Genomic DNA, 12822 nt, shown 5'->3' with positions numbered 1-12822 from the left:
TTGTAACTAACCTGAAGGATTTCAAAGTTCATTATTTTTTTTATTTTTGAAAGCCTGTGTGTATTATATGTGTAAACATTAATGGTGTAATGTTTCAAGGGCCTGATTTGGAATAGTAATAAAGTTATTTTAATTATTAAAAGTACTGTACAGTGTGTTAGTAAAGGGATATCTTACCTCCCAAAAGATCTCATCTTCGAAGCATTGTGTGTCAGGTGGAGAACCCAGAATGGGCATTTTCAAAATAAAACCTAGGGACATAGAAAGCAAGATCAGAAAACAGCAAGGAACACAATCAAGGACAAGGTTGTGTTGTCTTTTTAATTCAGTCCATTAGGCCTGATTCACAAAACAAGTTGCACGTTTAAATCTTTGCACATACTGCTGCACCTCGTTGGAAATGTAGGACTTTTGGGAATTCACAAACTTTCCTAGTAGCACCCACCAAAAGCTTCAATAGTTGCCATTTTTTTAGACATACTTTTGGGAATGTTGTGTGACATCTGCTATTTCCTCAAATGGAGTTGCATGCACAGTTCAATCCTACATTGCGGAAAAAGCGGTCCCCATTGCAAGTGCACATTTATTTTGTTTCTTTTTTTCCTCCAAAGGGGGAAATATTTTCTCATTGAGAAATCTTCTGGAAGTCACTATAGCTCTTTGCTTGAGTCAATCTGAGACCATTGCTAAGGTGGGAAAGGGTTAAAGAAGAGTTTCTGGGTGTTTATAAACTCTCAGAGCAAACACAACATAATATGCCCACTGTCTTCCATGGGTGGGATGTACTATTGCATAAGTGTGCACAGTGTGGCATACAATTATAAAGTAGTAAAACGATTTACGACTGCCTAGTATACTTTTGTGGATACCTGACAGGCGTAAATGGATGTTTATACTGCTGATGAATTTGTAACTTGGGTAAAATGTGTTTAGCAAAGAGAATTATTATTCCATCCTTATGAACATTTCATTCAGCCATTTTGGGGTTGTATCTTGACATTAATAATTTGCACAGAAACCTGTAAATAGACTAATTAAGGAATAACAGCGACCAGGGCAAAGTCGTTTTCTATTATCCATTCTTATTTGACACCCCATGCCTCACAGGATGACAGAATGGCTCGGTGAATTGAGTCCTTTCTGCTGACTTCCGCTGTAACCTCAAGGTTACAAGCTAGAATCCCAATAAGGCCAATCTCAGTCCTCCATCATTCTGTGATGATGAAATTGAATACCATTAATTTAGCTAATATTAGTATCTATTAGTACCAGTCCACTCATTGAGCCATGGCCTCTGCCACCCAGGTTAATTGGTGGGTGGCCCACCCCCAAACAACATATGAGGTGGACCACAACATTCTCCCTGACCATCACTCTGTATCCATTCTAAAAGCTCTTGCAAAGCCTCTGTAAAACCTGCAGGTTCACCAACTTCAGGTAGATGTGAATAAATATCCATGATGACATGCTTTGTTTCCGAACATGGATTAAAGCTTCTATTTGTAGCTGACACAGATCATCTCTGGCCACTGGTACTACATAAGCTTTATATGATAACGGTGGGTTACGAAGGCATGTGCGCCACGATGCTTGTGACCGTCCTTCCAGCGGGTAGAAGAATATTTGTGAATGATTCTGTAATGCCATCGAGCAGGCTCTGTGTGTGCAGTTGGCCAATACATTTGTTCTGGACCCTCAATACAGCGTCCTTCCTCTTCCTTCACCTGTTCTCCAACCTGCTTGAGGACAGCACCTAGACAAGTCTGTGAGCTATGTCTTGCATTATGTTAAAGAACAAACTAACTCCTCGGGCATAATCACACAGAGCATTGAATCTTCATATGCCCCGCCTCCCTTATGTCATATTACTTTCCTTATCAAAGCCTATTCTTATTGATTTTACATGGATTCATGTGAGCACTGAATCCACATTTGCAAACATGATATCACCACTTAAGAAGACTTCTCTTGGACACAGGATGATATAACCATTCAATTGTTATTTGAATAGATGCATTTTTAATGTGGTTCACCTAAGCAATGCTTTTCCTGCCATTGTCAAACCTCTAATTTTAAAAAAAGATAAACAGAAGAGGAACAATGTATAATGTTCAAGTGCTTTGGGTATCAAACAAAAAAGAAGGAAGAGTATGGGCAGAGATCTTTGCTTTGTTGCTACTTATTGCTATTCTCCTACATTCCCAAGAGTATTCCTGGAAAGCTATGCCAGGAGCAGGCATCCGAGGGCACTCCTGAGAAGGTCTGATGACTTTTCAAGCAGACTCCTATTCCCGCTGGGCGACATTCTCCATGTTAGGGAACTCCACCCATGGGAATAGGATCTGCTGTTCAAGTGCTCTCTTGGCCCTTTTCCTTTAGGTCAGTCTGTTTTGGAATTTCTGGTTCTGTCAAGGGACCCTCTTTGGTGGGTCTTTCCTGGGTTTTCCCCAATTTAAGATGGGCCCGAATTGTCCACAAGGTGATTTTTCAAACATTTTTTTGAACAAGAGGTATTATTCCCTTACTATGTCACTGAGCCTTTGTTGTTGCTAGGAGTCTCTTCTTCAGTGTCTGGAGTGCAGCGGGCACTCACCTCTTTAAGTTGCCAGAGTAGCCGTTCAGTCTTGCCCAGTTGTCAGACTTCACCTGCGAGAGTGGACATTTAGCCTTGTTCTTTCTTAAGTAGATGGGGTGAGATGATGTATTTTTTCTTGATTATTGGTAAATTTACCAGATCCAATACAAGACATTGTTTCTAGTATTATTTTTGTTAATTAGAACTTGCATAGCGAACAATCTGCCATTAGCATGGCATTGCTTCACCTTTCGGTAGTTTGGGATTTCATTTTCCAAATGTTTGCAGACTGCAGTCTTTTTTTGGCCACTACATAGCCTACTCCCCTCACCCAGCAATAGAACAGGGATGTTCAACACTAACAGGTAAAATAGCATTTTGCTGCAAGAGTGTACCCCATGCACTAATAACAAGGTAGATCTGTGGGCCTAATTTTTAACTTGGCTTATGGAGGCACTGGCAAAGCCTTCGCCTTCTCTCTACCATGCAGACTGATGGAGAGGACAGGGAAGTGGCCGATGATGTGATAATGATGCTTACTTTGATACTTCTCCCATCAATGGTGCAATCACATGTTTAATGTTTGATCCTGTGCGGTCAACGCAAGCTCATTTATAGTTGGGCACATTCTGCTTTTTAGTAAGGTTTAGGCCAATGATGAGTACAATGTGATCTTTTTATTTCTACTTAAGAATCCCCAGTACGATGAGTATTTTGATCCTCATCTCAGTTCCTACACCCCCTTCACATCCCTCCCAACCCAAAGATATCTGCTGGCACAGAACGTTTTCTGGATGTGGTTGCAACACCAAAAACCTTCTGGATTAGAATGTCCTTTGGAGCGCTGTCCTGGTGGACAGCTGGATGACTTTGCAGTTTATTTCAGATTTTACAGTAGAAGGGTTTCCTTCTTTCTGGCCTTATGGGCTTACTTCACTTAGTAATTCATAGGATGTGGCAGAGAAGTTTAGGAGCAAATGACATGACCAGAGAGAAATGACACCATCAACAGGCATCTCTAGTAGCACCTTGACAGGCACAAGCACTACAGCCTACATCATACATTAGGCAGAACATCACACTACACATCTCTAGTATCACACATATATGCCATTTAGGTGGATATCAACAGATTAACATAGCACATATTTGTACCTAAACACCTAACAGTATAACGGCAGAGTTCCCTTGGATTTAAAAATTCTCACTGGGCTGGCACTGTTGCATGAGCTGTCAGGAATGGAACTTCTTAAAAAACATGTGTCTTTCAGTGGGAGAGAAATGTCACTTCTCACCCAGTCCTGCAATCCTTTTTACATAAGCCCACAAGCTCTAGGACAGGTTATGCTGTTCCTGGAGGAAGTCAATACTTTGATTTTATATATAACTTGTTTTTATATAGCACTCAGTGCTGCACTTCTGCAGTTTGTAAGCACTGTAAATAATAGATTTTACTATTGCCCAATTTATGGTACTCAACTTGCCCACCTCAGAAAGATGATTCTGCTGTGCCAGGATTTAAACTCACAACCACCTTCGTAACGCTGGATTTGTCGGTGGTGAACATTCAACTTCCTGAGCCATCATCGCAGCAAAAATGTAATAGCATGGAAATACTCAACATTCAAAAACGAAATGACTTGAGAAAGGGGGCTCTTCACTTTTACATTTATCCAGGGCACAAACCTACCAACAAGGATTCCTCCAAACACAGCGAAGCCCAGGGCAACAAGCAACGACAGCGCCTGGTAGACTGCTTGGCTCTGCGCTGTCCGGGATCCATCCGCGATCAGGGGGAAGACATCGCTCATCCTGGAAAAGAGGTGACAGGGAGGTGTTTGGTAGTGATTGTGAAGCTCTGCACAACTAGCAAAAGAAATTAAGAAGGAATGGGTAGAGGGCAAATGTGTGCCTCAGGTTTGAGAGCCCAGTGAATGGCTAAAGTTCCGAAAATTTAAAATAAAGAAATACCAGTGGATTTAGCGATGAAAAAAGATTCAACAAAGTAAATAACCCTTTCCATCCATTCAGGGTGCAGAAATCCTATCACCTTTTAATCAGGGTTACTGAGATTACGTAATACTGTAGTTGCAAGCTTTCTGAGTAATTACTGATTTGACACACTTGCTATGTATTCTATAATTTCCAGGTTTCAGCAAACAAATGTACTTCTAGCTCAAATGAATACAAAGTTACTAAAGAAAATGCAGCACATGTCATGCAAATCACTCCCTGCATGGAGTTTCCTACACACTCCTTGCCTGCCAGGGATACTTCTATGTTGCTTTGCAGCTGCCAATGCTCTTGCCACTGTGGCCTGAGGCATTGCCGTTTATCAGTCAAGACTCATCCTAGCCCGCATGCATGTCTTTTAGGTTTCACCTCCAGATACCTTTAGCTGTTTGTTTCTAATTCACTTATTTATTTCTGTTAAGTATTTATACATCAAAAGAGACCAGGGTGATATGTGAGTGTTTTACAACAACAAAAAATCAAACTAGTACTAGGGATAGATCAATACAGAAAAGGGAAGAATGTATTTACAACCATTAAATAACCTACATATATAAACATCTAACAGCCAAAAGGTTGTGTGCAGAGTAAATGAGCTCAATGTTGAAAAGTTGATCAGGTCAGATTGTCTACGTTGATGTAGCCTTCCTTTGCAATAAACTAGCATTGGGTCAGAAACTGTTTGAACAGAAGTATTTGGGTTGTTTCTTGAAAGTAGCAAGAGGCGTGAGCTGCCTTCAGTTTACTAGTAACAGGTTCCAGGGGTAACAACTACTGCAGAGAATGATTGCTTGCTAGTGAAGACTTAAATTTGGGAACCTCTAGCAGTAGGTAATCTTTTCTTCTCAGACCCTTGTATCCTCCTGAGGTGGTCAAAAGCTCTACAATATATGGAGGGCAGTTTTCATGTATTGCCTTATGGGTCAATGCACAGTGTTTGAAACAAAATTACAATAATGCTGGCACTTGTCTGCATTATGAACCAGTCTGTATATTATATTCAGTGAACATAGAATAGGCTTTGGGTCTGTTCCTTGTCCCTGATTCAATGATGTTCCTCCCTATTCTTCTGTTTGTCCTGCGCAGTGGAGCATATCTGTCTCACCATGTCTTAACTGGATGAGTTGTACCTTCACTGATGATGTCAGAAACCTGCATTGTAGTGCACAAGGGAATATTTTGTCTCCCTCTCTCTTTGATCTGATTGCTGTCCCCGCTCACCCTCCAGCTCTGTTCCCTTTCCCACCCTCCAGACTCTTTACGTCACTTCCGCTCTTCCTATAGAGCCAGCTTGTTGAGTGCAGACTCCCACTAGGGCTCCACTGCTGCCGGTCACATATATAGTGGCAGGTGTCCAACTGTGAATGATTTTACAGCCTTTCCAAGGTGCTTGCCTGCGTATGCGCATACATGACCAGCAATCTTACAAAACAAGCACTGGCAAAGCCAGTAGGTCTGAACCCCTGCATCACAGGCAGGACGCATGAGCTTGGCCAATTCTGTTTTGTATTGAGAGTGTTTGAGCATGTCAGATCTCTCAATGTCCCCTCTGTGTGTCAGTGAGACTTCTTCCCTGGAGGACTGCTCGATAAATGAGAGCTTACCCAGCACCGTAGATGTCTGCTGTGGCCAGGGATGCCACAAGGGCACCAATGAGAGCTGCCATTACGCCTGGCATTCCATGGAGGTTATGAACGCCACACGTGTCCTGTATCTTCAGTTTGGAGTCCAGGATTGGCTGCAAAAATAAAATAAAAATGCCATAAACTCACATGGGGTCCTGGTTACAAGTATACCTGCCATCAACATTTTTCTGAGGAAAATAAAAGTGCAATGGGTGTGATGCTTGCATTAATCTCAGGCACTGGATTATTATTCTGAGCTGCATCCAGTCATTTTTTTTTGCTCATTATACCAGAACAGAGAGTCGCCAACCTTATTCAGATTATTCTTCATCCTGCTTCCGTTGCAGCATCTTGCTCAAGCCCTAGACATCCATTCTTCCCCAGTCATGCTTCCGTATTGTGAGCACTGTCGCCTAACGTCCCCCACACACTGTGAACTCCTCACACTGCCTGCCAGTGTCAACCGCTCACATCCCACCAATGCCAGCGCCTCACACTGCCTGCCAGTGTCAACCGCTCACATCTCACCAATGCCAGCGCCTCACACTGCCTACCAGTGTCAACCGCTCACATCCCACCAATGCCAGCGCCTCACACTGCTTAACAGTGTCAACCGCTCACATCCCACCAATGCCAGCGATTCACACTGCTTAACAGTGTCAACCGCTCACATCCCACCAATGCCAGCGATTCACACTGCTTAACAGTGTCAACCGCTCACATCCCACCAATGCCAGCGCCTCACACTGCTTAATAGTGTCAACCGCTCACATCCCACCAATGCCAGCGCCTCACACTGCCTATCAGTGTCAACCGCTCACATCCCACCAATGCCAGCGCCTCACACTGCTTAACAGTGTCAACCGCTCACATCCCACCAATGCCAGCGCCTCACACTGCCTGCCAGTGTCAACCGCTCACATCCCACCAATGCCAGCGCCTCACACTGCCTGCCAGTGTCAACCGCTCACATCCCACCAATGCCAGCGCCTCACACTGCTTAATAGTGTCAACCGCTCATATCCCACCAATGCCAGCGCCTCACACTGCCTATCAGTGTCAACCGCTCACATCCCACCAATGCCAGCGCCTCACACTGCTTAACAGTGTCAACCGCTCACATCCCACCAATGCCAGCGCCTCACAATGCCTATCAGTGTCAACCGCTCACATCCCACCAATGCCAGCGCCTCACACTGCCTGCCAGTGTCAACCGCTCACATCCCACCAATGCCAGCGCCTCACACTGAGTAACAGGAGAAGGTTCCACAAAGCTCACCAATGGGTAGCGCCTTCTTCAACTTGCGCCCACACATAACTCTGCTCACTCTTATCACGGGTTCAAGTTGCCCACAGGTGCAGCTTCTCACAGGTGTTCTAATCACACACTTGGCCAGTGCCAGCTCCCCACAGTCCACCAATGCCACCCCTTGCTATCCCTTATTGCCAACTCCTTAGACTTCCTGCCATATTGACTAGCAGTGCCTGCCTACTCCTCCCACTACTGCAAAGCGAAAGCTGCTCATCCTGGAGCCACCTACTCACACCGCTTCACCAGTGCCAGCTCCTTCCTCTGCCCACAAGTACCAAGTCACTATTAAGCTCAGCCATGGCACCTCCTCACACTGTTCACAATTGTCCCCCCAGTGTCTTCTCCTCACACTCCCCAAAGGTGTAGGCTACTCACACCTCCGCAATGCTCCTTTCTTCACCCTGACCAAGAGACTCATCTCACACTGTCCAACCCTGACAGCTCCTGCCACTGTCCATAAATGCCAGCCCTAATACTGCCCACAAGTGCCAGCTCCTAACACTGCCCATCAGTGCCAACTTCTCTCAAAGCCCACGAGTGCCATCTCAGCTGCTAACACTACTCGCCATACCGTGCCCCAGCACCGCCTCCTTCGGCTCACCAATGTCGGCTCCTCACAGTGACCTCCTCTGTGCCTCTCACCGCTGCCAAGGCTGATGGGAAAATGGGCATCGGACTCCGACTAGTCAAATTTGAGACTTTCTTTCTGCGTAAAATATTAGCAACTTTTATGTCCTCTATTTTACGCTTCCCTCTCCTTTCTATAGCATAATCCTTCATTTCCTCTGCTCTGTGTATCTCCTATCTCCCTCTACCTGTTTTGTCTATCTCTCTCTGACAATTTGTGTTCAGATTCTTTCTTTCTGCAACATTATTGACAATCTTTTCTGCTCCTGATTCTTTATTTAGTTCAATTCGCTTATTTCTCTCCCACTCGATTCTCCACGGTCCTGCTGTCTTCTTCCCCTTCTTTTTTTCTTCCTCTCTCTTTCTCTCTCTCTTCCATCTCCTACTCTGCTTTTCTGCTACATTCTCTTTCCATCCTCTCCAACTTTCTAGGCAGGGCTCCATCTCCTGTTCCCACCTCTGCCTACCATGAGAGGTCCCTGACACAGCCACTAACACCTCACATAACACAGCCCTGAAGTGGCCACCAGCGCCTACCATCAGAGGTCCCTGGCACAGCCACTAACACCTCACATAACACAGCCCTGACCATCAGAGGTCCCTGGCACAGCCACTAACACCTCACATAACACAGCCCTGAAGTGGCCACCAGCGCCTACCATCAGAGGTCCCTGGCACTGTCACTAACACCTCATATAACAGGGACCCGAAGTGGCCACCAGCGCCTAACATCAGAGGTCCCTGGCACAGCCACTAACACCTCACATAACACAGCCCTGAAGTGGCCACCAGCGCCTACCATCAGAGGTCCCTGGCACTGTCACTAACACCTCACATAACAGGGACCCGAAGTGGCCACCAGCGCCTAACATCAGAGGTCTCTGGCACAGCCACTAACACCAACAACTCACATACAGAGCCCCAAAGTGGCCACCAGCAACTACCATCAGAGGTCCCTGGCGCAGCCACTAACACCTTACACAACAGGGACCCGAAGTGGCCACCAGCGCCTAACATCAGAGGTCTCTGGCACAGCCACTAACACCTCACACCCAGAGCCCCGGCCAATCACGTCTCATCACAGGCCCTGGCACTGCCATCAGCACCACTCATCACAAAGCCATGGGTTTTGTAGGAGGATGCTCGGAAGTACAGCAGCGCCCTTCAGGGCCCCAAAGAGAACCTCGCCTAGAGGCCAACTTCATGTTGTTCACATTAACACTGCCTTGCTAAATAAATCCTTGTTCACTCACAGAAAAAATGTCAATGGAATGTTGGAGTTGGCTCAGCATTTTATTTTATTTCTGGGGACTCTTAGCACGTTGACAGGTTGCTCTCCCAGTAACCCTGCAAGTCTAAACAAAGAATTTGCTAGCCCAACACCAAAATCTTTTCACTATGAAAAAGACAAAACTATTGTCTTAGTCAGTGCCGTGGCAAGACGTTCCATCGTGAGATATTCCTACTTTTGACCTTCGCCTGCCATTCAAACACACATAAGTTATTGGCACATCCTCTAAATAGCCCCTCATTGTAATGACCTGCAGCCATCCAGCGGAGTGTGGATACCATGCCCATCATGAAGGAGAGCTGATGTGGTCTCAGGACAGAGAAGGTACAAACTGGCATCTAAAGCCCACAGCTAACCGGGAATTATGTAAATTATTGACTTTGACAATTAACCATAGGCAGCTGATCAATAGTTTCCAATAACCTTTCTGTCTGTTGTATCTTCTATATAATTTGACTTAGATTTTGTTATCAATTAATTTAAATTATGCTTACACTGTGAATCAACAACCTTCAACAATGTGGCAGTTTACGAAACTAGACAAAAATATATTTTTTATTAAAATTCAAATTAGAGTGGATTCTTTCATTTTCTGGCAACTCTACTTATACTCACCGCATAATTTAGGTTTTGTCATTTTGTTTATTTTTTTACTGTATTTGTTCCCCGATCCTTCAGTTTGCTACACAAAAGAAAGCATGTGAGATTTAAATAGGATTATTCCTGCGGGACATCTAAGAGATTAGGCAGGATTTTGGTACTGTGCTTTTCTAAGGTTCGCATGTTAGTCGTTTTCTGAAGTTCTCCTTTGTCAGTGAGACTAGCCAGTGCTTAATTTGTGCTTGTTGTTTCCGGTGCTGAGTACCGGCACTTATTTTTGAGGGCCAGGGCTTATTCTTCTGCCTCAAGCATTTGCTGCGAGCAAAAGACACATATGGGAAAGACGGATGAAGGGAAAAACTGAAAAGTGTCACAATGGGAGAAAGCAGGAAGCTGCTAGAGTGAGCTGAAGGGGCAGGGAGTTGCTTTAAATGGATCGAAGAGGACTGAGATGGCTTCAGGATTACGTCGCCTCAGTATTCCGTGTTCCCCACATTTAATTGCAGATGCTGCGGGTTTAAGGGGAGGGCTTTGGGCACCGGCACGTTTTTATTTACAAATTAAGCACTGGAGACTATTGAAGAGTGACATGGACAACTGAGATAAAAGTCAACATCAACAAACAGGCTTGAGCTTTGCATGACAGTTCATGCTTTTGTGGAAGGCGTTTTCTGCTGAAGTGGCATTTTGTGTGTGGGGCATGCAAAGGCACTGGAGGTTCTTCACTTGTAGCTTTTCATTCCATTATTGTCTCTTGAAATAGCTTTTAGGGGTCTGGAACCCTATTCTCAGACCCTACGCCACACCCACACAGGGCATCTCTGGCCATAGGACTCATTCATATTATGGGCCTGATTACAACTTTGGCGGAGGGGGTTAATCCTTCCCAAATGTGACGGATATTCCACCCACCTTACTACGAGTCCATTATATGCTATGGAACTCGTAATACGGCGGGCGAGATATCTGTCACATCTGGGACGGGAAACATCCTGAACAACTAGGTCTAAACCCCTACTTGCCTGAACCACTACTGCTAAACAACTGAAAAGTCTTTACAACTAAGTATTGAACAACTACTGTCTAAACAACAATTGTGCCTGAAAAACAATTGCCTGAACAACTAATTTTAAGGTGAGGTGTTCTTTTTGGTTTTTATGGTTTATTAGTTGGTTGGAATATATATATATATATTAGTTGTTCAGGCAATTGTTATTCAGGCACAATTGTTGTTTAGACAATAGTTGTTCAGTACTTAGTTTTAGAGACTTTATAGTTGTTTAGAAGTAGTGGTTTAGGCTATAGTTGTTTAGGACCTAGTTGTTCTGTCACATATTCATTTGGGACAGATTAACCCCCTCTGCCAAAGTTGTAATCAGGCCCAATGTCTCTTCCCCTATTCCGTTATGGTGGTCTCCCGCCAGAAATCCCATGTACAAAACACCCAAAATTGAGAAATCCTGATTTTGTAAATGTCTATCCTGGGAGAAGGCGGTTTCTTCAAAAGACGAGAACTAGATTTGAAGTTCAGTTTCTGAAAAGGGCGTGTTCCAGTTTCTGAAATATTATTAATTGTTAGAACAAAACAACAAAAGAAGATAATGTATTTTTTTTTTGGGGGGGGGAGAATAAAAAGGACCATGTAAGTCCGGACAGAGGAGGCCAGCCAAAGAAGAAGAAAAAAGGTCAGAAAAAATGCCTAATACGTTGGGGGCACCTGAGAGGTGAACACTTACAAAAAATGTGTTACTTGGCAATGTTGACTATTGTTTCGGGTCTCAGTATGGTGGAGCATGAAAAACAAAGAAAATACATTTCTGAATTATAGAGTACAATTTCTATACCAATAAAGTTGAAGAGCAAAACTCCGGGTTAATGAAGGTTTAGCTATAGATTTCTTCTAACGTGTGGCGCGATCCTGCACTGCGTATACTTACGGAGAGGAATTTGAACCCGAGGGTGGAGATGATGCCAGCCAGGGCCCCCGCAATCATGGAACCAAATGGAGTCAGCATCATCTCGGCAGACGTACCCACGGCCACACCACCGGCCAGCGCAGCATTTTGGATGTGAACCTGCAGAAATAGATAACGATTGTTATCCATACCCAGAAAGTCAGAGTAAGGACAAACAAGTTACATAACTAACTACGACTCCCTAGGGTTGGTTTATCACAAAATTCTGCAACAAAAAGAAAATACAGTTGCACGCAATTGCCATTCTTCAGAACTATGAAGGGAGATGCCCATATATGAACTATTCACATTTTGAACATTTACGGAAGACGGAGACACATCTGAAAACTGGCGAAGGCCTCTAAAACTTGGGTAGCCCATGGACTGCATAACTAAAAAAAGAATCCACCTTTTACTATCTCCCCTTATCATCACCTACCTGGTACCCCTGTGAATGTATGCTTCTTCCTCCTTTTTAATGCTCATTCAACTTTTCAGCTATTAAATATATTATTATATAGATATTTGATATAGATACTGTCTACCACCACCTTATGTGAATATTCATGTGAAATCTGGATTCCAAGGATTTGAATTAATACTTTTTACGTATTTATTAAGCAAGTAATAGTATTTCAAGGGAGAGAGAAATCACTCTGTAAATAACCATACTATCTAAAATAATACAGAGTGGTTCGTCACAGATAATTTTGTAACATACAAAAGGATACAGTTTGGCTTTTCACAAACATGTTTAAGTCCTATGCCTGTAGGTGTTAAACGACAACATACAAGATAGAGAAACAGTTAACAATGCATAGGAT

General features: G+C 43.9%; 1 protein-coding gene across 1 annotated transcript in view; it reads right to left on the bottom strand.

Moving 5' to 3' along the window:
* Positions 1 to 12822, bottom strand: part of RHBG (Rh family B glycoprotein) — a 54088-nt gene that overhangs the window by 2756 nt on the left and 38510 nt on the right. The window contains exons 6-9 of the mRNA XM_069218299.1: positions 11981 to 12118; positions 6193 to 6326; positions 4266 to 4387; positions 178 to 251 (exon numbers count right to left, since the gene is read on the bottom strand). Of these exons, the coding sequence (XP_069074400.1) occupies positions 178 to 251; positions 4266 to 4387; positions 6193 to 6326; positions 11981 to 12118 (468 nt within the window). The remainder of the gene's footprint in view (positions 1 to 177; positions 252 to 4265; positions 4388 to 6192; positions 6327 to 11980; positions 12119 to 12822) is intronic.

This window comes from Pleurodeles waltl, chromosome 12, assembly GCF_031143425.1.
Source record: "Pleurodeles waltl isolate 20211129_DDA chromosome 12, aPleWal1.hap1.20221129, whole genome shotgun sequence".
Taxonomy (NCBI): Eukaryota; Metazoa; Chordata; class Amphibia; order Caudata; family Salamandridae; genus Pleurodeles; species Pleurodeles waltl.
The sequence above is the reverse complement of the archived record's forward strand: the minus strand, read 5'-3'. Positions and strand labels throughout refer to the sequence as shown.